The sequence below is a fragment of the Bufo gargarizans genome, chromosome 1, assembly GCF_014858855.1.
Source record: "Bufo gargarizans isolate SCDJY-AF-19 chromosome 1, ASM1485885v1, whole genome shotgun sequence".
NCBI classification, from domain to species: domain Eukaryota; kingdom Metazoa; phylum Chordata; class Amphibia; order Anura; family Bufonidae; genus Bufo; species Bufo gargarizans.
This window is the reverse complement of record NC_058080.1, coordinates 507,754,616-507,781,212: the sequence shown is the minus strand read 5'-3', so window position 1 is coordinate 507,781,212 and position 26,597 is coordinate 507,754,616. Positions and strand designations below refer to the sequence as shown.

Here is a 26,597-nt window from a genome sequence, read left to right as displayed (position 1 = left end):
TTAGTTTTCATGAGTAACAAGCAAGTGCTTTTCAAGCTCTTCAGATTCCTGGTTGGCTGCACGGCCATATATAGCAACCCCCAAAGACAACAGCAGAAGGACCATCAGCTCCAGGAAGAGTGCTCCAACAGCAGGCGGTATTGGGAAGACTAGATTGGAAAAGAAAAAACATTTGAAAAAAAAAAAAAAGTCAAAAAATAAATTCTTTGCATAGTCCGTTTTCTGACAATCATAACTCATATTGCTGTCTGAAGTGGGCTTTTCTGCAGGAAGAGCTACAGTTTTTATTGGTATTTTTGGGGGTATGTACGGCTTTTTGATCACCCATTCAGATTTGTTAGAAGAGGTAAATGACAGATGTTTTTTCTTCATTATGGCGTTCACCACACATGAAACTTCTATTCTAGTAGTTCAAGCATTTTGGGACCTGGCGATATAGGTTTATTTTTATGTACACAATTGGGAGAGGTCTCTCTCGTCCCCTAAGGAGACAAAGTTTCTCTTCAATTTCTCAAGGGTTTAAGTGACTGGGTTCGGCATCACCAATCTTAGTCATTGCGGCAGATGCCTGCTGTATTATACGCATGTATGGAGCGTGGCCTTAAAGGGGTTGTCCCATTTCCAATATTTAGGATCTACCTTCAGCATAGGCCATCAATATCAGAACAGCAGGGATCAAGCTCACAATACCAGCTCTTTAAACTACAACTGCTCCTTCCCATTCACGAGAATAGGACCGAAGAAGAGTAATTATACTGCTCCACTCTCCAAAGAGTGGGTAAACAATAGAGAACAGTGCCCATACAAGTGCTGCAGTCTCTCCAACAGCTGTTCGGCAGGGGTGCCAGGAACAAAGCCCTGCTGATCTGGTATTGATTACCTATGCAGAGGATGGTCAATATCGGAAACTGGAAAGCCTCTAAGCATAATCATGTACGTACTTCTGCGTTAAGGGCTTAATGGCCGTTAAAAAGCCATTATAGAAAATGTATGGGTTGGTTAAAAAAAAACTACATACAAGTCGCTCAGTATTCATAATGCGCCCCCCCATAGTGACCCATGATAAATACTACCCCATAGTGCTTAGGGCACAGGCAAGGGAGTGCATCGGAGCACAAGATTGGGGGGGGGGGGTTGTCTGGGTTCAGCTCTGAACCCGGACAACCCCTTTATTTGAAAAAATATATATATAAAACAACAAATATCAGCATGGCTATATTAGTAAATACCATTATAGTCATCTTACATAAACATTGGCCAAAAGTAGCCAACTAAGTCTAAAAAAAAAAAAGTCTCCATAATTTCAGAATTATACACCCTCATACCATTGAATGCATGGTATCAAGCAAATAAGCATTACCTGATGCAGTGTCCAGTGTCTTTGAATCATTACTGGAGTTTGAGCTTCCATTAACAGGTGGACTATTTACTGTGAATGGCCCCAGAACCATCGTATGAAGAATTCCAGAATCACTGGTATCTGCACAGTGGGAAAGAAAGCTTTTGGAATATTACAGTTTAAAGTGCAAGGCCATGGCTGTCAGCCAAATGTCTAATGCTACCTACCTGCAGCATCTCTCCTCCTTCTGGAAGATAGCCTACAGATGGAATCACAGCAGCTGCAGAGGTCACTTCGTGGATTGCCCAAAAGCTGCCATCTGATTAAAGAATTAAATGCACATCAAATAAAAGTGGATCCATCTGAGGGGTTTCCTCAAATATCTTCAGAATGTTTCACAAACAGCCTAGGACCGGGATGGCACATTATACCACCCCAAAGCCAACTACCACAGCCCATCACAAAATACTGCCAGCAACAGAGCACATCCCCAAAAACTTCACTGGCCGGCAATGAGGAAGGCCCCCCTGGGAAATTTCCCTGTAAGGTCTATGGCCAATCCGCCCCTGTTGACCACTCTTCCCTGCACCGACCATGTTTTATGATGCAGTCAGTTCATGTATGATCGCAGATCTCTTGTACTGAACTCAAACTGATGCACGTTCACTACAAGAGATCAGTGTTCTTGTCCGCCTTTAATGAATTTCAAGCATTTTTTGGCCTGGTTCATATGAGAGTTTTGTTCAAGGATTTCCATCAGTACTTGTGAACAAAACGGCACAGATCTTTCCACTATACCTTCTTCGTAGACTCCACTCCTGGTTTTGGCTCACAAGACCTTGTTCACTTGTTTTTCAATCAGTGCTTTAGGTTTTTCAGGTTTAACATTTTTATTTTTTATGTAGCCAGACATTACTTTAAAGATGGGCTATTCCAGTTATTTTGAGCGGTTTGCTGCTCTAAGGTTCCCCGCTTTTGAACTTTCAGTGGTGGTGGGGGATGGGTCACATGTGCCAGTGACTGTCACACAAGCAATGTGTGACCCAGTGACATGCCACTTGCAGAAAGCACATCATTGTGGCCAGTCTCCAGCAGCACGTGACCCGCTTCCGCTGCATTATGAAATGCACTACACAGAATGCATTTTTTTTATGCAGTTTCTTCTGGTTTTTACCCCGTAGGAGTTGAAAGGTCTGTAGAAAGACTTACGGGGAGAACAGCAGAAAAAAAAAAATTAAATTAACCCCAAAAAATGCTTAATTGGAAAACGGGGGAAAATAAATATTGCAAACAAACTATGCTTATAGATTTTGAACAGCAAACTGCAAATAAAACCGGCCCCAAAAAGGAGTGTTAACACTTCATGGTCATTTCAGTTGTTAACCACAATTCTCACAAAAAACACTGGATAGCACAATGGGTCAGAAGGAAGGCTTCAGTACTTGAAACTGGAATCCAGATCAACCTCACCTGTCAACGTCGCTTAGATAGGAGCACATCTTCAGTCCATTTGCAGCTTTAGGATCCCAAACCATCAGCTTGAAGTGAATGTAGATCTGCACAGAAAAGGGAAAGTTAAAAAAGTATTGTCTTACTTCAGTAAATGCCATTTATCATGTAGAGAAAGTTAATACAAGGCACTTACTAATGTATTGCGATTGTCCACATCGCTTCCTTTGCTGGCGGGATTCATCACATTTTGGGGTCCATTCACAAGTCCGCAATTTCGTTCCGCATTTTGCAGAACGGAATTGCGGACCCATTCATTCCTATGGGGCAGCATGATGTGCTGCCTGGACACGGAACTGTGAACCCACACTTCTGGGTCCACAATTCAGTTCCCGAAAAAATAAATTAGAACATGTCCTGTTCTTGTCCGCAATTGCGGACAATAGCCATATTCTATATAGTGCCAGCAATGTGCGGTCTGCAAGATGTGGAACGCACATTGCCGCTGTCAGCGTTTTGTGGAAGCGCAAAACATGTTGCGAATGGAGCCTTACACTGCTGGTTTCCATGGTAATGACTGTCTTGCAATAGAGCAGCAGTGGTAGTGCTTGCACACTAAAAAATAAAAAATGTGCTAGACACCAGAGGTCAGCACTTTCTTATATTGTGTAAGTACTGCCACCAGTGTATAATGTTATGGAAAAATGAATCCAGCCAGCGAAGGAGACAATATGGTCAATTACATTAGGAGGTGCCTTATATTAACTTTGTCTACACGTTAAACACCATTTGGTGAAGAGAGACAACCCATTTAGTCATCAGTTTTTATACTGGTTTCTTGCAGGTGCTCATACTTGCCTTGTCATTGGCACCTACAAATTTCATAGCTGGGAATGCAAGCTTGACCGTATCCAGCAGAGGAGGCTCCACAAACCTTGAAGAAGCTACTTTACCATCTACAAAACACCTGAGGGAGGGGGGGGGGGATAAAAAAAAAAAAAAATTTATATATATATATATATATTATATATATATATATATATATATATATATATATATATATAAGAGTTTACATTTTATAGAAGTTACTACTAGAGATGAGCAAATGTCATTTTTGAAATTCATTCACGCCTTGTTTACTGGTAAAAGGGGAATTGTGTTATGGATTCGTTACCACGGACCAGAGCACAATTCTATGATGGAATGCCTTTAGAGGCATTCTGTTCATTCCGTCATAGTTGATCCATTTCCGTTATGCAGACTCTAATAGACTTTCCATTTTGCAGCCCATAGACTTCTATGACAGAATGCCTCTAAAGGCATGACATAGAATTGCGCTATGGTCCGTGGTAACGGAATCCATAATGCATTTCACCTTTTACGAGTAAACAAAGTGAACGAATTGCAAAATATGAAACTCACTCTAGTTACTACAAGACTCAAGCACTGTATCCTGCAGAGTATAAAGTAGAGCATCTAATCAGTGCTTTTACATCACAAAAGAGCAGCAAATTATGATGTGAGCGGTTCCACCTTTCTAAAGGGGTGAGAAAAGGAGGACAGGTCTTCGGAGTGGTGGTGGCCCCCTGCAGCCTGGGAGATTTACTCCATGGGGATTCAGAGGATCAGCCCATTCCATTCATACAAGACACTTTATTCAGGCAGGAGTGTACTCATGTCCCAGTATACATGCAATCTAGCACTGTAGTAGCATTGAACACCCCCCCCCCCTAAAAAAAAAACAAAAAAAAACACAAATCTAAAAATCACACACACACACACATTAGTGCAATTCATGCGCTGCTTCTTTGTGTGGTGCCAAATCAATTAGAAGTATAAGTACACCATACACTAGGTGGTTTCATGAAAGCATCTTCTCTCTTCCCTGAGCCATGGTAGAAGAGACGCCCTTTATTCACATTACATTGACTTAAATAGCAGACATGACATCACAAAAGGGGTGTTCCTTAAGCAGAGACTATTGGCTACTTAACCTGATAGGAGTGGTTTCAGCAGCTTCAACGGAGGTCATAGGTATATTTGAAAACTAATGTAACCCCCTCCCTTATTGACCTTCTCATACATATGGTTTGTGGCCATCTAGTGGACAAAAATATGTACTACAGAATGTTCACATTATATGTATAGAATAATAAATCCATCTCTCACACATACATATACACCTTGCAACACTACGTAGAAACTCCTCTTTATTAGTACGGTATATCCTTAATGAATAAGACAAATACATGGCAGCAGTGATCCACCCATAAAGACACAAGGGGGCGCCATCACAACGACTGCAAGTTATCGAAATGCTAAATCCAGGAAGCAGACGTCCCGCACATGGTCGGTATATTACTTGGATTTTCTTATCCATCATTACATTTAGCAACCACTACTTATGTGGTGATTATATGACATTGTTTAGGCTTATTCATTTATCAGATGCTGTTCCGGATTCAGCATTTTGATTACTTACAGCCATTATGTGATGCCACCTTTTTCAGACTAGTAACTCAGAGCTGAAATTAAGTTCTGTTTCAAATCTTAACGTGGTTTGCCCTCTTTAAAAAAATAAAATCAATTACCGAAGTTACTCAACGAAGTCACGCGCCACTTCGCCTCATCGGAGCCCATACATTCTATTACTGCACGGAGACGAGTCTCTGTACAGTATTATTCCGAAGTTTTGAATTAAGTGACTTCAGATGAAGCATCTGAAGCTTGTGTCGCTCACTGATGAGCTTCTATATAGTGATCCAAGGAGTCATTGTTTTTTATGGGTTTTCAGTGTATGTTGTAACCTTCTTGGACTAAAATGAACAGCGAGCCAGTCGTATTTGGCGTTTCACTGTAGTAGCAGTGAAATGTTTGAGGACTCCTGCCTGTGCCAGAGACTTTGCTTCAGGAACAAAGCCTTATGGTCCTTCTATGCAAATGTACCTCATCTCTGCTGATGATCTGACAGAGTTTGCTTCAGTCCCCATAATCTGCCAGATCTGTATGTGTAAGAGGACCCTTAGGGTGCGATGATACAAATGTAACAGGCAAGTTATAGTTCTTTGTAGGGTTACCTCTAAGCTGGAAGCAAGCATGGCTTACGATGACTTACCCATGATTGTTGATCAAGACATATTGAGCTGAATTACTAAGGACTTCTGTAGCAGCAACAATGCATTCATCCACGAAGAGCTGCAGAGGCAAGTGATTGCCCGTGTTCACAGATATAGACAAGAAAATTGGAGAGCCAAGAAAGAATTGTTTTACATCTAAAGGTGCTGTGAAGCCATCTGGGATGGGAGAAAAAAAAAAAAAAAAAAAAGTCAATATGCAGTCTTAGGCCTCATGCCCCCCCCTCCCCCCCCCCCAATCTGTGGATAGCACACTGGCCCATTACTTTCTATGGGGCCATTCCTGCGAATTATAGAACATGTCCTATTCTGGTCTGTGTTGTAGCCGATAATAGTTCTAAAGAACCTGTACTCTGCAGATACGGTTTGCAGACTGAAATATGGACACAGCTTTGTGCATAAAGCCCAATAGAAAGTATGAACAATTGTAACTTGCCAGACCTACAAAGCAACAGTTTGTAGTGACCGTTTAAAATCAGTGCCAACTCTTCACACAACTTACCAAATCAATAATACAAGTGGCCACAAGAAACTTTGTAATATGTCTCATCAGTGAGAACTGTCTAGTTCATGTTATCTGTTTACTTCTCTTGCCAATTGCTTTTCACTTTGAAAAATGCCTGAAGCCAGTTGAAGACCGTCCAGCTTTAAAATGGAGTTTAGCAAAGCATTAAAGTGAAGGAATAGTATGGTTAGTGATGAAATGTGATGTACTTGTTAAGAAAATAGAGGTCCCGTGTGATAGATTAAAACATGTTCTGACTAGGACTAACTAGTTATGAGATAATGGAGTTTTTTTCTTCTTTCATACGCCATAGTTTTATTTTATGGCAAATACTCAGATAATGGAATCAGCACTAATGATTAAAAAGGATAAAATGCGTTAAATATTTATTCTCATAAGTGTTGGAAAACTTAGCCAATTAAATCATGAAGCCTTCCTTATGCCTATTGATGTTTGTACACGAGGTGTGACTTATGCATGATGTTCTAATGTGGTCATAGAAATTAATATTGAGGGGGGGGGGGTTGTCTCACTTCAGTAAGTGGCATTCATCATTTAGAAAGCTAATACAAGGCACTTACTAATGTATTTATATTGCCTCCTTTGCTGGTTTTTCGTTTTTCCATTGCATTATACCCTGCTCGTTTACATAGTTACAACCACCCTGCAATCCAGCAGTGGTGGTCGTGCTTGCACACTATAGGAAAGCCACCGGCCTCTGGTGGCCAGGAACGCACACAGGTTAATGCTTTTTGGATTGCAGGGTGGTCATAACCATGGAAACAAGGATTGTATGATGTGATGGAAAATGTAATCCAGCCAGCAAAGGAGGCAATATGTACAATACATTAGTGAGTGGCTTATATTAACCCCTACATAATAAATGCCATTTGTTTAAGTGAGACAACCCTTTTAAGCTATTAATGATGTAATGTATGAAACACTAATCTCTATAGACTGCAGTACACTGGAAAACTTGAATACTAAAATATTTTGTTGTCCTCTGGGGTATAAGAGACCATGTATGGGGACAATGCTGGGAGTTATGCTATACTGGGACCCCAAGGGCGTACCTAAAGGCTCAAGGCCCTGGGGCAAGAGTTTAGCTTAGGCCTCCTTCCCTCAGTGCTTTGTTGCCAGGGAAGCACATAACCTTCCTGCTGGCCAAGTCAAAAATTTTAACTGTACCCCCCCCCCCCCCCCCATGCCAAATATACCTGAACTAACCCCTTCCCTCCAGCCAGAGGTGTAACATGAAGATTCTGGGCCCCTGTGAAAAATCTATAACAATGCCCTCCCAGCATGCACTTTCTAGAATACCATTGTCTTATGTGGCACAAGGGTCTTTGGGCCCCCTCAGGCTCCTAGGCCCAGTAGCAACTGCTACCTCTGCACCCCCTATAGCTACACCCCTAACTGGGACTGTATGTTAGGGAGGTCATTTACATGGGACTGAATGTTGAGGGAGTGCGGTTTACATGGGATTGCATGTTTGAGGTGGCAATATTTACTTGGACTGTAAATTGAAGGGGACTGGAGAGATTGTGTGATGCTATTTACATGGGACTGTCAGAGGGAGGGGAAAATTTTTTAAAAAAGTGTTTACACGAGACTATTGGAGGCACTGAAGGGAGGGGAGTGAAGTCATGTACATAGGACTGTAATTTGGAGGGGCAGGAGAAATTGTGTGATGTTATTTACATGGGACTGTATGGTAGAGGGAGGAATAAAACTACAGGGGGCATTATAAGTACTGGGGCACTTCAGGGCAGTGTAGGAGTAATATAAATCCAGGGGACACTATAGGCGTTACTACTGGGGGCTCTATAGGAGGGATATAAATCTGCCTTTTTTACTAAAAGCACTATGGGGGGCCTTACTACTGAGGGCTCTGAGGTAATTAATACTGGAAGGCTCTTGTACTAATGGAGGAATTCTTGGGGAGCGTTATCACTGTTAGGTGCAGTATTCCTAATGAGGGCATTCTAGAAAGGAAATTACTATTGGTGGGACTTTAACCACTTCAGCCCCGCTAGGTGAAACCCCCTTCATGACCAGAGCACTTTTTACACTTCGGCACTACACTCCTTTCACCGTTTATCGCTTGGTCATGCAACTTACCACCCAAATGAATTTTACCTCCTTTTCTTCTCACTAATGGAGCTTTCATTTGGTGGTATTTTATTGCTGCTGACATTTTTACTTTTTTTGTTATTAATCAAAATGTAACGATTTTTTTGCAAAAATGACATTTTTCACTTTCAGCTGTAAAATTTTGCAAAAAAAAACGACATACATATATAAATTTTTTGCCAAATTTATTGTTTTACATGTCTTTGATAAAAAAAAATGTTTGGGCAAAAAAAAAAAATGGTTTGGGTAAAAGTTATAGCATTTACAAACTATGGTACAAAAATGTGAATTTCCGCTTTTTGAAGCAGCTCTGACTTTCTGAGCACCTGTCATGATTCCTGAGGTTCTACAATGCCCAAACAGTATAACTACCCCACAAATGACCCCATATCGGAAAGTAGACACCCTAAGGTATTCGCTGATGGGCATAGTGAGTTCATAGAATTTTATTTTTTGTCACAAGTTAGCGGAAAATGATGATGATTTTTTATTTATTTTTTCTTTCTTACAAAGTCTCATATTCCACTAACTTGCGACAAAAAATAAAAAAATTCTAGGAACTCGCCATGCCCCTCACAGAATACCTTGGGGTGTCTTCTTTCCAAAATGGGGGTCACTTGTGGGGTAGTTATACTGCCCTGGCAATTTAGGGGCCCAAATGTGTGAGAAGTACTTTGCAATCAAAATCTGTAAAAAATGGCCGGTGAAATCCGAAAGGTGCACTTTGGAATGTGTGCCCCTTTGCCCACCTTGGCTGCAAAAAAGTGTAACATCTGGTATCGCCATACTCAGGAGAAGTTGGGGAATGTGTTTTGGGGTGCCATTTTACATATAACCATGCTGGGTGAGAGAAATATCTTGGCAAAAGACAACTTTTCCTATTTTTTTATACAAAGTTGGCATTTGACCAAGATATTTCTCTCACCCAGCATGGGTATATGTAAAATGAGACCCCAAAACACATTCCCCAACTTCTCCTGAGTACGGCGATACCACATGTGTGACACTTTTGCAGCCTAGATGCGCAAAGGGGCCCAAATTCCTTTTAGGAGGGCATTTTTAGACATTTGGATCCCAGACTTCTTCTCACACTTTCGGGCCCCTAAAAAGCCAGGGCAGTATAAATACCCCACATGTGACCCCACTTTGGAAAGAAGACACCCCAAGGTATTCAATGAGGGGCCTGGCGAGTTCCTAGAAATTTTTTATTTTTTGCATAAGTTAGCGGAAATTGATTTTTTTGTTTTTTTTCACAAAGTCTCACTTTCCGCTAACTTAGGACAAAAATTTCAATCTTTCATGGACTCAATATGCCCCTCAGCGAATACCTTGGGGTGTCTTCTTTCCGAAATGGGGTCACATGTGGGGTATTTATACTGCCCTGGCTTTTTAGGGGCCCTAAAGCGTGAGAAGAAGTCTGGAATATAAATGTCTAAAAATGTTTACGCATTTGGATTCCGTGAGGGGTATGGTGAGTTCATGGGAGATTTTATTTTTTGACACAAGTTAGTAGAATATGAGACTTAGTAAGAAAAAACAAAAAAAAAATTTCCGCTAACTTGTGCCAAAAAAAAAATATGTCTGAATGGAGCCTTACAGGGGGGGGGGGGGGGGGGGGTGATCAATGACAGGGGGGTGATCACCCATATAGACTCCCGGATCACCCCCCTGGTAAGGCTCCATTCAGACGTCCGTATAATTTTTACGGATCCATGGATCGGATCCACAAAACACATGCGGATGTCTGAATGGAGCCTTACAGGGGGGTTATCAATGACAGGGGGTGATCAGGGAGTGTATATGGGTGATCACCCGCCTGTCATTGATAACCCCCCTGTAAGGCTCCATTTAGACGTCCGTATGCGTTTTGCGGATCCGATCCATGTATCCGTAAAAATCATACGGACGTCTGAACGGAGCCTGACAGGGGGGTGATCAATGACAGGGCGGTGATCAGGGAGTTTATATGGGGTGATCATGGGTGATCAGGGGTTAATAAGTGACAGGGGGGGGGGGGGTGTAGTGTAGTGTGGTGTTTGGTGCGACTGTACTGACCTACCCGAGTCCTCTGGTGGTCGATCCTAACAAAAGGGACCACCAGAGGACCAGGTAGGAGGTATATTAGACGCTGTTATGAAAACAGCGTCTAATATACCTGTTAGGGGTTAAAAAATTCAGATCTCCAGCCTGCCAGCGAACGATCGCCGCTGGCAGGCTGGAGATCCACTCGCTTACCTTCTGTTCCTGTGAGCGCGCGCGCGCCTGTGTGCACGCGTTCACAGGAAATCTCGAGTCTCGCGAGATGACGCATATATGCGTGACTGTGCGCCAGCCTGCCACCTCCGGAACGCGAATCTGCGTTAGGCGGTCCGGAGGTGGTTAAGGAGCACCATTACTATGGGGGGGTGAAACCATCTGTATTGTAGTAATTTCTCTTTAGTATTTGGCCTCATGCACACGACCGGTGTGTTTTGTGGTGCGCAAATTGCGGATCTGCAAAACACTGATCGTGTCTGTGTGCGTTCCGCAATTTATGGAACGGCACAGCCAGCCATTGATATAACTGCCTATTCTTGTCCGCAAAACGGACAATAGGATTGTTTTTTTTTTGCAGACCTCGGAACAGAGCTGTCCGCATCTTTTGCAGCCCCATTGAAGTGAATGGGACTGCGGCTCGGAAGCAGACCAAAACAATGGTCGTATTGGGGAGCGCAGTGAGCAGCAGGATAACAGTGGGGATTCTAGGTTGGGGGGGGGAGGGGGGGGGAGGGGGGGGGTTGATAGAAGAGTGAGGAATCCAAGATGTCTGTCACACTTTGCAGAGACAAGGTGTGGCTCAAAGAAGTGTCCAGACCGAATGGAGAAGATGAGAATTTCTACATCGGAGGAGACGTCACCTGGGAGGCCCTGGAGGTACGCGCTGCTGTATAGCAAGTACAGTAAAATGCGGTGTGAGGGTAGAGAATTGGGCCATATTCATTGGGGCTTGTGCCCCAGATCTTTTGAGACCCTAGCAACGCCCCAGCTTAGCAGGCTATAAGAGCTGTATTCAGGAACTATGAAATTGATCCAGAACGCAAGCATGTGCGTCACACACTATTCTGATCAATAGTACCAGGCAGTTCAGTTTACCATCCTCAGGACAAATACTAGTAGACATGTCCTGAGTTAACACTCCTGGGACAGCTTCCAAAGAATGACAAGATATTTACCATTCATGAACTGGAACGAAAAGCTAAGTTGCCCTACTCCAAATACTTGCACCATCACTGTAGTTTCGATAGGTGTAGGGTTGAATGAACTAAAAAATGTAAACAAGCAGGAGTTAATTTTTAACTAGTACTGTTACATACTGTACATTTTACATAGTACCCCAGAGGGAAAAAAAAAAAAAAAAAAAACCCACACATTCTATCACATTTAATACTTTTCCAATAGCAAGTCGTCACATCACCACAAATTTGCCACTGCATTCTCCCAAGCTGTAGGAGGATCCTAAAATTCACTTAAAAAGGAGTTCTCTGGGCTTGCAATATTGATCACCCAATCTCGGGATAAGTCATGATTATCAGATCAGCGGGGGTCCGACTTACAGCACCCCTGCAGATCAGCTGCATGAAGGGAAGGCACACGCAGTGTGCATGTGCCACCTCCCCTCTCTTCCTGCTCCTTTGCCATAGACCAGCAGGAAAGGACAGCACATGCATGCCATCATACAGCTGACGTGCTGGGTATCAGAACCCTGCCAATCTGATATTGATGACCTGAGGTTAGGTCATCAATATTAAAAGTTCAAAGAACCCCTTAAGTTTAATAAAGAAATCAAAAAGTTTTTAATCTACAGCGTTCAGTTTTATTGCATTTGCAAACAAGCAGGCTGTTGGAGTCACATTGAATCTGTCATCTCCATCACTGAACTTCTGACAGCTTATACACTTAGCAGATTTGCATCTATGACACTGGCTGACCTGTTACATGGGCACTTGGCAGCTTATGACATCCGTGTTGGTCCCATGTTCCGCATTGCTGAGAATATATATATATGCAAATGAGCTTCTAGGAGCAACAGGGGCGTTGCCATTACACCTAGAGCTGTGACGGTTAACCACTCCAGGTAATACTACGACTCCTAAAACGGTCAGTTGCTTGGCTGTTCTCAGAACTCCATAGAAATGACTGGAGCATGCTGGGAGTTGTAGTTTCACTACAGCTGGAAGTTAACCACTACTGACTTAGAGGCTCTGCCCTCTCTACAACTGTTGTGCCCTCTGCACTTTGACAGGGCCAGGTGTGATTACATTTACACTGCCTGGTCCCGTCAACGTGCAGAGAGCAGAGCCTCTAGGTATATCGGCCACAGGATGCCGGTTACAAGCCCGGAAGCATGAGCTTCCGGGTTTTTGACCATTTAGATGCTGTGATCAATTGATCACGGCATCTAAAGGCTTTAATTACCTGGAAATTAGCCCATGTGAGCAGGCGCCATGTTTGCCTATCAATCCAGTGCCGTGCATGTTTAGTACTGGTAGCAAAAGGGTTAAAGTGGTTGCCCGCTTTTTACTATTTATCCTCCGGATAGGTCATCAATATGAGATCGTGAGGGGCCCGACACCACAGTGGTGAGCACGTGTAATTACAAGTACGGCATTCCCGTTCACTTCTATGGTATGGCTCCTTCCTATGCTCTTGGACAGCAGTTTGTGAATGGCGACGCCACACTTAATTATACCTGTTCACAAATCGCAATAGCTGTAGCAAGCAGGCAAACAGCAGAGAAAGCTGTGCTCATACAAGTGCTGCCTTCTCTTCACACAGCTGATCAGAGATTTTGACCCCCACCGATCTCATATTGATGGCCTATCCTGAGGCTAGGTCATCACTAGGAAAAAGTGGACAACCCCTTTAAAGAAAATTTTTTCTGGCTAAGAATAGTCATGTTTTGGATTGTAAACACAGACACGTTTGACACTTCCGGTGTGGTCCCATTTCCCCCAGACTCATTCACATGAGTAAAGGCCCATTTAGACGTGTGGAAAATTGACAACCATGTGAGGCGCAAAGACACATTTACATGCACCGATGGAGCATTTATTGGAGAGAATAGTTCCTTCCTGAGGATTGTCTTTGCCGGTGGAGGTAGAGGGCTGTATGTAGTGTAGAAGTCAGCTCCATTGTATAGTGATGAGTGATCACTACTGCCATTGCTCGTCTTCATACATGGTTTCTGGGCAGCAGGTTGTGGTGTAAATGGTGATCTGCTGCCCAGAAACAATTTGGTGTCCGTATGAATAATTTCACCCAGTGAATGAGCATTTTGCTTATTCATGTGATCAGTGGCACCTTTACATAGGACGATCAGGAATGAGTGTTCATACTAATATTCATTCCCGATAGTCGCCCTGTAAATTTGCCCATAAACGACAAACCTTTAAATGGATGGATTATTGTGCGTGTTCTCCTCTCTATCACTTAGCATTTACTCATTTTTAGATGATACCCCTTTACACATGTGGAATTCATGCTGATGAATAATTTAACTGAGAAGTGAAAAAAAGTAGTTAGTCTCCTTGTCTGATTGCAGTATGGCTTCACATTACTCAATGACCAGCCACTCAATTTTCAAATAATTATCCACACGGCTAAAGGGGCCTCAAGTCTTGCAGGAAAAGTGGACCAATATAGAATGTTGCCCATGTGAAGACACCTATTGAATGGGTCAGTGTCCACCCATCTGAAAGGGCTAACAGTTGTGGGAAGCACCTGAAGGAGAACTTACATATCCGATATGCAGGTGATCTGCTGTTGAAAAGGCCGGGAAAACACATTTGGGGCAGCATTAGGCCTGTAAACCAATTCCGTAAAGAAAGTCACAGTATTGCCAGAGGTCTGTGAAGAGAGAAAATATCTAGTGTGGGGTTATGGATATTTGCATTGAGGAGCTGGTGAAGACATTACTCCAGTTTTAACTCCTACACATAGCAAAATATGAGTGAATTAATGTTAATACCACTTTAAAAGTAAAATTTGTATTCTGACCTGTTAGAAAGGTACATGATATAACCTGTAGGGAATGTAATCTTACTAGTGTCTATTTGTGAGGTATCCCCTCTTCTAATTGTAGCTGTGTGATGTGACCAACTGACACAGGAGAAGAATTCAGTTACTTCTCTATTAATTCCTATGAGACCGACATTTAGGCTCCCATAGGAATACATGGAGAAACTGACTTCCTGTCCACACACAAGATGCTGAGTTGGAGTCTGATTGTCGGTCACACAACACAGCTGAGAAGCAGAAGGGAGAACTCAAATACAGACACTGGTCAGAAGATTACATCATGTACCTTTCTAGCAGGTCAGAGAATACATTTTTTTGCAGGAGTTTAATAACTAAATCTGCACACTGGTAGTATGCCAATTGTACCTCTAGATGGAACCAACAACAAGTTATTGGTTGTTCATATCAGATTTTAGTTTTTTTGCTAGCGGAAAATGTTAGACTGAAATATATTCTTTAAAAAAAGTTTGCTCAGCTTTTAGTTTTTTTGTGCCAGTTCATTTTACACAAATCAGATTTGCTCCAGTTGATCCGGAAAGTGGTATTTTTAGCTTTACAAGTTTTTGCTCCCGCTTTAAGATGTTGAGTTAGGCTACAGAGACAAGCTCTGCCCACACCACCATCCCTACCTACATGCACAATCCAGCCTGAAGGACAGCCCACAACTGGCTAGCAGTCACCGGGACAAGGAAATGTTCCACTCATACATAGTAAACGAGTTCATACCCAGACAACCCCCTTCAAGTACAAAAAGTAGAGCCTAACCCAGTATCACCCCCCCCCCCTCCCCCCCTCCCTTATTTCCAGCACTCACCATTGTGTAATAAGGATTGCAGTTGCTTTCAGAGCTTCTCTCAACTAGCTGGTAAAGCGAGCAACACCATGTGGTTTGAAAAACTCAGGCATTTACACCTACTGATACGTCCAATTATCGGAGATTACTTATTCCTGATAATCTAAAAATCATTGTTTCTTTCGCAGCAGATGGCCCTGTGTAAACAGATCTGCTGCACAGGAACAACTATGGGGGCAAGCAATTGCTGTATCTAGAGGAGCAAAGTCTTCAAAAATTAGATTTGGACACTGCCAAATTTCTCCAAGAAATTCAGTTAGTTACAAATTAATTTGTCATGAAGTGCATTGACTCAGGTCTGTCCTAGTCTGCAGTTAAACTAATCCTCTGCATCTGGGGGAAAAGGTTTGTACACCACAAATATAGAAGAGGATTCTCTATGGCAAGAGCAGTGAGACTATGGAACTCTCTGCCTGAGGAGGAGGTGATGAGAGTTCACTAAAAGCGTTCAAGAGGGCCCTGGATGTATTTCTGGAGTGTCATCACCTGGCTAAGTTGCTGGTGTGCCTGGACCAGAACCACATTTACCCAGTGGGCTGTAAAGGACATACATTATACAGTTAGAGCTCCACATGTCAGCACCGACATGACCTGTACCAGATGCAGACAGCCTCAAGAACTGACCCACTTTCTGCTCAACATACGTGTGCAGGGTATATATATATATATATATATATATATATATATATATATATATATATATATATATATATATATATTTTTTTTTTTTTTTTTTTTAACGTAATGACAGCTTGGGACTCTCCACCTTGGCTGGGTACAAGACATCAGTGCTTTGGAATTTTCAGAGTCCATAATATGGAAAAGGCAGAGACTTTAGTACCAGCAACTTGACCAGGTGCACGTTCAAGTTTCTGCGCCATTGCTGGTGAAACATGTACAATGAGGAGGAGCATCAGGAGGAATAGACAAAGGGAAGGGATGACAGCTTCCTTTTGCAGAGGTTGAGCAGCCCTGACTGCTGGAGGTGTGCGGGCCGCTGGGAGAATCAGCAGTTGCTGTGTCAGGCTGTACCATGGCTTTTTATGGTGACGCTCCATGTGTTGACACAGGGCCGTAGTGCCAACATTAGCACCCTGACCGCATTTCACCTTCTACCCACATACTAACGTTCTCTTGCGAGAGACAAAAAAAAAAAAAAAAAAGTAATTTCTACACTGCCAAGAATAGCATTTTTACCCCTCCCCCCCCCCCCCCCACTACTCTGCTGACTGCCTGCTGCCTTTATGAACCCATACACTGCTAGCTTTGTGACAGGTAATCTCCCAGCAGTCGAATGTATGGACAGTAGGAGGTGCACTATCACAACTGGATAATTTGTAATAGCGCACCTCCTACTGTCCATACGTTGGACAGTGGGAACGAGAAGAAAGGATGCTTGACTGTTTCGGTCAAACCCGAGTGGTGGGGTGGCTCCCACCAAAGGGATTCTGATATATCTGGGCTGCACCAACTGAACCGTCTACATACAACCTCTACTGGTGTTGCACCCAATTAGGTGCAACCTTAATAGGCAAGCATACATAAAAGTTTGTATTTTAGTGGATTCTCCACTTATTGAACGCCCCCATGAGCGCCTTTCTCTACCCTTTGGCCATCATTAACTAAGCATGGTGTCAGAGGAACCCACAGATTCCTGGCTGTGTCTGACATCAATTGAGATGTTGAAAAGCAAGTCAACCATTCCAGTACAGATGGTTTGTTGGTCAAAACTCAACTGCTGGATGGGACGACAGTGGCAGCTCTGGCCTTTTGCCACAGCAAAATTTGCCACTGCCCATTCCTTTTGAGGGCCCAGGAAACTGTTGGCCATAGTGTACAGTAACTACACATTAACTAAGTGTGAATGGGGCAGCAGGCAAACTAGAAAAATGCACCTAAATATTACATGGCCTGTTGATGCCAAGTCTGATGCTCATGAAGTCTATGTAAAACAGAAAAGATTAAGTATGAATAACAGCAGGTGAACTAGATGCAAAGGGCAATTACACCAAGTCTGCACTGTCCCTGCAGTCTCCCTATCCAATATTCTACAATTAAAAGCTTTGTAAAAACAGTCCCTAGAGCTTACTACATCGGTCCCTATGCTCTGCTCACAGTAAAAAGGCAGAGGCTGGGGTGGGATGAGACTTTTCTAGGCCATCACAGGAGATGGCCATCAGCAGATTGGCTGGCTGCACATGCGTTCCTTACTCTTTGTAACTTGAGTAGCCACCATTTGACAAAAAAGATAAAGCTATTTGTTATGACGAAGTGCACGAAAATTTGAATTCATTGTGAACCAAGTTTTTCCTAAACTTCAGATCAAATTCCACTTCTGATGTATATCTCTTGTCCCTATACAGTGGAGGTGATAGCTGGGCAAGATCCGTGGCAAAGATTCATAAATTGACGTACTGCATATTTAAAATACACACTGCTGGTCAAGTTTTCTGCACTAGGGTGGATGAAATTTTAATTAAATCCATTCTGCTGCTACTGTAAATGCAGTAGATAAAACATGCAATTCAATTGCAGAAAATCAAATGTACACAACACTTTCCATAAGGATTTTAAAAAAGTTTACCATCCTGGAGAACCCACAAATATGGAGACTGTACTCAAACACCAAGAAGCCTTGTAGTGCAGTGGTACTGGAGACAGGACACTTCCCCAAGGTCAGGCTTCCAGGATCCAACAAGATTCTGTTGTTTAAGGGATCACTTTTAACAGCCATACCTATAGATGTTCTGTTGCACTGATAGAACACAGTATTTGGAGGAGCTGCCAAGAAAAGGAAAGAAAGTACTTAAGTAACATTACAAAAATAAGCTGGCATCAATAGGATGGTTGAGCAATTACAGTATGGAGGTGAAGCTATTGTACAACTCCAATGTTAGCCCGAAACACATTGAAGTCAGAAGCCAAAGACATACCATCTTCAAAACTGGTTTGAGTGATTGTTATTCTGATAGCATAAACAAAAACCATGACTTTAGAGGATAAGTCATCAGTTCTAGATAGGTCATCTGTATCTGTTGGTGGGGCCCCTCACCGGTCAGCTGTTTGAGAGGGCACCATGCTCCTGTGAGCTTGCAGCTTACCAAGCACAGTGTTTTACATTTTATAGTGGCTGTGCTTGGCATCTCGCTCAGCCCCATTCACTTCTATGGAGCCGAGGCGCTCCTAGGACACATGACCAAGGAACGAGTCATCACTCGCCTAGGAAAAGCTGTGAGAATGCTGTGGGGCTTTCTCAAACAGCTGATCAGTGGGGTCCAGATACTGATGACCCATCCAGAGGACAGGCGACTCATTAAACGCCCAGAAATCTCTTAATTGTGTAAACATAATCTAGTCTCCTACAGAGTACCTGTCAACTTTTCAGAGTCTTTACTTCGATCTCCATGCTCCCACTGCACGCCATTGTTTACAACCCAAATACAAATTTGTGTATTCGCAGGAATACAAGTCCCTTCTCCAATAAAATCCAAGAGAGTACATACATATGGGTCCGTGCTAAACTTTAATGGGGAGTGTTTCACAAACAGGCGGTCTTCAGAGATTTCATAGCTTCACAGATGCATCCCTGGTATATGGTCCCGATATCAACCAGAAATGCTACAGCAATGGAACAGAGCATAGTGCAATACCCAAATCTTTTTAAAAAGATATAATTTATTGTACTTACAATAAAACCGGAAATTACATGTTATTCTAAGCTCATGTGATCAGGGATTATTTAAATCAGTTTGGGTGGATTTGATTGTTACACCCCAGACGAAGCAAAGGAGAAACCTGGGTCGGGCAAGTTTATACGCAAGTTGTTTTATTGTAAGTACAATAAGTTATACCTTTTTAAAAAAGATTCGGGTATTGCACTATGATCTGTTCCTTTTGAAGGAAGTTGCATTGCTGGTTGATATTGATACTATATAGCGGGGATGCATCTGTGAAATCTCCGTGAAGACCGCTTGTTTGTGAAACACTCCCCATTCAAGTTTAGCGCGGACCCATATGTATGTACTCAATTGTTTACAACCCGAATTTCCAGGACAGCACAAGTCGGTAAAAAAAAAAATTGAAGTGTAAACAAGGCCTAAGGCTTCATTCACATCAATAATAAAAATCGCAGACGTGTGCAGTCCGTGTTCTCCATGGATACTACATGTATCCATTGACAAGTGTTTATTCACACATCCTTGTTTTTCCATTGACTGTGGGTCAATGGAAAAAACAGACATTCCCTACTTTAGTTTGTGGTGCAGCCCAAACACCACCACTGAAGACTATGCCCCCCAGATGTTCTGATCCACGTGACATCTGTGCTGGCATCAGGAGCCATGCTGGTGCCAGGGAATAGAACAGACACACAAGGAAAATAGTCATGTGCATGAGCCCTTAGGGACGGGCTTTGAACCTTATATCTGCAGTACGCCACATTTATCACATTCTCTCCTTGATACAGTTGCTGTGTCAATACAATTTATTCACTTTGTTGCACCTGTGTTGCGACACCTGCACAATTTTCTGATTTTACAAATGGTCGTTAAATCTTTGGAAAATTAAAGGTGGAATTTGGTTGTTAGGTGAAGCTAAGGCCACTTTCACATCCGAGTCATGGATCAGCAAAATCACTTCCATCATAATACAACCATCTGCATCTGTTGTGAATGGATCTGGTTGTATTATCTCTAAAACCATTGTAAGTCAATGGGGGACGGATGCTATGGCTGGCATAGACTTCTATTATGACAGAATGCCTCTTCTAGGCCTACGTGGTACATGCCATCATAGAATTCCGTTGTGCGTCCCGACAGTTTGAAAAATTGTGCAAACTCTCGACATCTACTAGGGGTCCTATATCAGATATTTATGTCCTCCTTTCAACCCCAGAGCTGCCCCAGGTTTTACGACATGCGTACATGGCTAAATGGGAGAGGTACCTTGAACGGGACATTGCGCCAAGTGAGTGGCAGCTTATCTGGCGTAGAGCTGCAATGTCATCCACCTGTGTGACCTTCAGGGAGAATTCATATAAAACATTAATGTTCTGGTGTCATACCCCCCAGTTGCTTCGGCATTTGAACCCTGCGGTCTCCGGTAGTTGGAGGTGTGCTTCTGGTCAAGGATCTTTATTCCACATCTTTTGGGACTGTCCAGTCATCTTCCCATTGTGGAAAGAAGTTCAGCATCTTTTAGTGCAGCTTTTCAATGTCACGTTTTCATTGGACCCATACATGTTTCTATTGAACATGCTTCCAACAACGCTAAAGAAGCCAGTGCTTGGTTTAGTACTTCATGTCTTGTCAGCGGCGAAACGCCTTATTGCCCAGTTTTGGAAAAGGCAGGACATACCTACCAAATTAGAACTGTTCACTAGTATCACAGAAATTAGAAGAATGGAGTACCTGACAGCAGTTAATACGGTAGATACGTTTAATAAGGTCTGGCAACCCTAGGATACTTTCTTTGAAAGTGGCGATTAACACCCTTCTCCCCTTGTTGTATGTCTATCCTTATGCGTCTTGTCCTGTCTCCCTTTTTTGTCTTTATAGTATATACACTATCATTAGAGTGTGGGCATTATTTACCTGGCTATCAGGATCTAGTACGACATGATGACATCCGATTGGGATGGTTAGGATTACTACTTTGAGGACATATCTGTATTGCCATCCCTGCTACTTTTCTCATTTAAAATGTTTGATTGTCAAATGTTTACATGGAAAAATTGTAAAAGTACTTTTATTACTGTACCTTTTCTTCAATAAAAAGACAGTTATACAAAAAAAGAATTCCGTTGTGGTCCTGGAATTTTTAGATTAGCAAGTTCAGGTTAACACTAAGGGCTCATTCAGATGGCCATATGCTATCCGCAAAAATACTGAATGCCATCTTTTTTGGCGGATCCGCCAAAAAAAAAACAGATAGTGTCTGCCCTTGGGTCAGAAGAACAATATGCCTAGTCTAATTTATCAGGGTAATTTAATTGGGCTGCACTCGCTGTCCAAAGGGTGAGGTGCTTCAGTGGAGTGGATATAATCCAAACAATGAGAGTAATACCAATGCACACTTAAGGTTTACATGCAAATAAGATCTTTTATGACATATCTTCCGTATGGTATAAGCAAATGAGAAGAACACCTATAAATTGATGTTTCGGTCATAGCCAGACCTTGCTCACACAAGTCACTAATGAAAAAGCAAACATTATTAATTGCGAGGCAAAAAAAATAAAATAGATAACATAACATAATTGGTTTAGTTCATAAGAATAAACAAGTCTAGTTTATGGTGAAGAAAGGGAATGCAGGTCCTAGCCTGTATAGTGGTATGCAGGTTTGTGGCTGGTACAGATGGAGCCATAGTTTATCACCTAGGCTGAAATGGATCTGGATGTAACTAGGTAGAAAGTTGTTCATAGTAATTGGTACTATATAATATACAGCATACCAACCTTAAGGTTACTCAGCTGAGAAACCTTCCTTAGGACACAGCACCTTTCCTTGTCTTCATTGCAGCTCCAAGATTATAAAGAGACCACATCACACACCCACATACAGTTAAATCCTATCCAGAGATTTCTTCTCATGCGACTCAACATTTGTCATATACCTTATCAAATGCCATGCGGGCTACTCTATATGGGAGTAACCACGTAATATGTGACCGTATCATTAGCCACAAATCTACCATCAGATGCAAGAACTGGCTTCCAATCCCTGATCACTTCACCAAATCCCAACACAATATTGCCCAATCCAAGTTCCAAAATCGAAAAAGTACCACGACGAGGCGGGAACCATGTACGTCTGCTGAAGGAACGCAAGGCATTTTGAAGAGGACTCCAGCATAACAGAAACCGGATGGATCTGTTATGCAGGCCATAGACTTCTATTATGATGGAATGCCTCTAAAGGCATTCCGTCATGTAATTGCGTTACGGTCCGTGGTAACTAAATCCATAACAATTCAGTAAATACCACAACCTAAACTTCAAAATATGAAATTCGCTTATCCCTAGTTTACTATATATGAGTGTGTGTTATGTGAAGCCTTCTTGGTGTTCTTTGTTACTAATCCAAATTTTACCTTCCATACCCATTGACCTTACATTGACACTAGAGGTGGTATGCACCTCAGACCAGCCCTTTTTTTCCCCCCACATCACACCTATTCTCCACATACATTACACCTTTCACATCCCCCCCCCCCCCACTGCATTCATTACACATCACATATACCCACTCTGCCAGAATTCAGTCCTTAAACCCCCCCCCCCCTTCCCATTCTCTTTTCTCATTCCATTCTTAGGGCTGTTTCACACGAGCGGATGCCGTGCGTGACATCCAAGACCCGATGCGGACTGCAGAGGCACGGAGCAGTAACATGACTGAATGCTCTGTGCCTCTCTGATCTCTTTACTACGAAATCACAGTGATATAAAAGTGGTCATTGTGATTTTGTAGTAAAGAGATCACAGAGAGGCACGGAGCATTATCAGTCATGTTACTGCTCCGTGCTTCTGCTGTCCGCATCGGGTCTTGGCTGTCATTCACGGAGCGGATGTCACGCACGGCATCCGCTCGTGTGAAACAGCCCTTAAACGCACACCATCCTACCCACACACTTTACCCTCACCCATCCTCAATACTTAAACACACCGTTTTTTTTTTGTTTTGTTTTTTTTAGACACTGTTCCCATTTTCCAAGTCACCGCACTCACTGTCATCACAATTTTAATACTTCATTCCCCTTGCCCTTCTTTCCAATATCCAAGATGGCTTCGCTGCCTATAATGAAACTCCACCCTGCCTCTTGCTCCCATCAGCCTCACGAGACCCTGTGGGACTTCCCACGCTACCTCCTCCTACCACGCCTCCACAGAGTCCGTGATCGGCATCTCACCCGCAGCGCTTACATTCTGTGCCATGGGGGTCCCTTCTATACTGCTGCTTCTCCTCTGTGGCAAGATCTTCAATGCTGGCACTGGGGGTTGCCCTTGACTCTCCACATGACCGTTCAAATTGTCTAACCCTATTCCTTAGTTTACCTACTACCTCGTCAATGGATGTCGTGTATCTGAACTTCTCCAAAGCATTTGACACTGTACCACATTAAAAAGGTTAGTATACAAAATGAGAATGCTTGGACTGGGAGAAAACGTCTGTATCTGGGTAAGTAACTGGCTCAGTGATAGAAAACAGAGGGTGGTGGTTATTAATGGTACATACTCAGATTGGGTCACTGTCACTAGTGGAGTATCTCAGGGGTCAGTATTGGGCCCTATCCTCTTCAATATATTTATTAATGATCTTGTAGAAGGCTTGCACAGTAAAATATCAATTTTTGCAGATGGCACTAAACTGCAAAGTAATTAACACAGAGGAGGACAGTATACTACTACAGAGGGATATGGATAGATTAGAGGCTTGGGCAGATAAGTGGCAGATGAGGTTTAACACTGACAAATGTAAGGTTATGCACATGGGAAGGAATAATGCAAGTCACCTGTACATACTAAATGGTAAAACACTGGGTAACACTGACATGGAAAAGGATCTAGGAATTTTAGTGAACAGCAAACTAAGCTGCAGAAACCAGTGTCAGGCAGCTGCTGCCAAGGCCAATAAGATAATGGGTTGCATCAAAAGGGGCATAGATGCCCGTGATGAGAACATAGTCCTGCCACTTTACAAATCACTAGTCAGACCACACATGGAGTTGTGTACAGTTCTGGGATCCTGCAAACAAGGCAGACATAACAGAGCTGCAGAGGGTTGAGAGGAGGGCAACTAAAGTAATAACTGGAATCAGGGTACTGTAGTCCACCCAAAGATTATCAAAATTAGGGTTATTCACTTTAGAAAGAAGACAACTGAGGGGAGATCTAATAACTATGTATAAATATATCAGGGGTCAGTACAGAGATCTATCCCATCATCTATTTATCCCCAGGACTGTGACGAGGGGACATCCTCTGCGTCTGGAGGAAAGAAGGTTTGTACACAAACATAGAAGAGGATTCTTTACGGTAAGAGCAGTGAGACTATGGAACTCTCTGCCTGAGGAGGTGGTGGTGGTGAGTTCACTAAAAGAGTTCAAGAGGGGCCTGGATGTATTTCTGGAGCGTAATAATATTACAGGCTATAGCTACTAGAGAGGGGTCGTTGATCCAGGGAGTTATTCCGATTGCCTGATTGGAGTCAGGAAAATTGGCTTGTACCTCACAGGTTTTTTGTCTTCCTCTGGCTGAACTAGATGGACAGGTGTCTTTTCGGCCTTATATACTTTGTTACTAGGTGATAGAGCCATAGTTTATCTGTACCGGCCACATCCTGCATTCCCTTTCTTCACCATGAACTAGGCTCGTATTATTTATTTATTTTTTTATCAACTAAACCAATCATGTTCTTTTTTGCTCCGCAATTAAATATTTAAGTTTTTTTTCCATTATTGACTTGAGTGACCAAGGTCTGGATTTGACCGAAACATCAAGATTTCTAGTCAAAAATAGCAGAGAGATATAGAGCTATACACACACACAATAAGGAAGATATGCCATAATAAAAGTTTTTTGATTTGCATATAAACCTTGTGTGCAGTGGTATTACGCTTACTATAGTCTAATTTATAGACTGTGCGTCATTTGGAAAGAGACGGCCAAAATACACACGATTCATTAAGTCACAAAAGTTAGAAAGCTTCTGAATTAGAGAAAATATATATATATATATATATATATATATATATATATATATATATATATATATATATATATATAGTATAATTATGAAAAAAGTTTTGGGACTAAAGACAGATGCAGACACTATAGGAAGTGTATTTTACTGGAGCTGCTCATCTGAGGACACAGTTTACCACAAACACAAGCATAGGACCACATGCCACAGTAAGAACATGGCCACGCTGTGGTCTCAAGGGCTTCAATGGGCTCTGATTAAATGAAGACCGCACTGTTTAGTTGATTTGCATCATTAATGGCTGCGCTGTATTGAAGGTCCTGTACAGCCATTAACAGTGCAGTCTTCATCAGTTTAAGAGCTCATGCATACAAACATTTTTGGTACACATTTTTTTGCATGTCGGAGGCAGAGTTATTCACTTCTGTGGGGCCACAAAAGATGCGCAGAGCACACCCATGTGTGGTTTCCAACCGCACATCCATCCCACAGCCCCGGAAATAAAACAAATTAGAACAAGACATTCCGTTCCACAAAATCCAGAACACACATCAATTTGCAGACTGCAAAAACAGCAACGGCCATAAACCTAATCAGAGCCTGCTGCAGCCCATGCGACATGACCACACCGTGTGGTCACACCCAAAGCACTACATTTCACATACAGTACAAGACCACTTACCATTTTGGCCTGTAAGATAAGTGACCCAGGAAAGCAACAGCACCAACACCCCCCAGCTCCCCATGCTGAATACACTGAACACTTCCTGTTCACAACCTGAAGATATAAAGCAATACAACGCAATTAGGCAATTATTAGGCTCAGGTGAATCTAGCTTGCTGCACCTAATTTTAACCCTTTACTGTACGCAAGTAAGTGAATCTTACTTCAGGGATTCAGATATCATATTGGGGGGGGGGGCTTTTTGTTCTTTTTGATCCGTCTTTTTTGTTTTGTTTTCTTTATTTTGTTTGGTACAAAAAAACTCTATGGAGAAATATTAACTGAAAAATTGTGTGAAGGAGGTTATATGGCTTGTGATGGCTAACCTCCGGCACTCCAGCTGTGCTGAGACTACAACTCCCAAGATGCACACACTCTCTTGGCTGTTCTCAGAACTGAAATGAATGGAGCATGCTGGGAGTTGTAGTTTCACCACAGCTGGAGTGCCGGAGGTTAGCCATCACCATTATATGACGTGTTCACATGGCAGATTCTCCACACACGGCATCCGAATGCAATCTGTTTTTCATTGATGGTTGAGATGAGATGTAGATTGTTAGGCTACTTTCACACTAGCGTTCGGGGCTCCGCTTGTGAGCTCCGTTTGAAGGCTCTCACAAGCAGCTCGAACGCATCCGTCCAGCCCTAATGCATTCTGAGTGGATGCGGATCCGCTCAGAATGCATCAGTCTGGCGGCGTTC

The 26,597-nt window shown here is 42.6% G+C and overlaps 1 protein-coding gene across 2 annotated transcripts; it reads right to left on the bottom strand.

Moving 5' to 3' along the window:
- On the bottom strand, positions 1 to 25,923 carry LOC122933469 (zona pellucida sperm-binding protein 3-like). Of its 2 annotated transcripts, XM_044288499.1 has the most exons (10): positions 25,854 to 25,923; positions 18,055 to 18,251; positions 14,337 to 14,446; positions 11,773 to 11,861; positions 5,904 to 6,081; positions 3,647 to 3,755; positions 2,810 to 2,895; positions 1,567 to 1,658; positions 1,361 to 1,480; positions 1 to 149 (listed from the first exon to the last, which is right to left on the bottom strand). In XM_044288499.1, the coding sequence occupies exons 1-10, from the start codon at positions 25,915 to 25,917 to the stop codon at positions 1 to 3; spliced, it is 1,194 nt and encodes a 397-aa protein (XP_044144434.1). In that variant the 5' UTR covers positions 25,918 to 25,923. The 2 variants fall into 2 exon arrangements, with proteins under 2 accessions (XP_044144434.1, XP_044144442.1); XM_044288507.1 differs by lacking the exons at positions 18,055 to 18,251; positions 25,854 to 25,923 and adding an exon at positions 15,432 to 15,586.
- Between the last annotated feature and the right edge of the window lie 674 nt (positions 25,924 to 26,597).

Excerpts from the sequence above, each read along its gene's own strand:
- LOC122933469 (XM_044288499.1), bottom strand. The coding sequence starts at position 25,917 with ATGGGGAGCTGGGGGGTGTTGGTGCTGTTGCTTTCCTGGGTCACTTAT. Across the intron at positions 2,896-3,646 it reads TTGTAGGTGCCAATGACAAG|ATCTACATTCACTTCAAGCT; the intron begins GCAAGTATGAGC and ends TTTTCTGTGCAG. Across the intron at positions 150-1,360 it reads GACACTGGACACTGCATCAG|TCTTCCCAATACCGCCTGCT; the intron begins GTAATGCTTATT and ends TTTCCAATCTAG.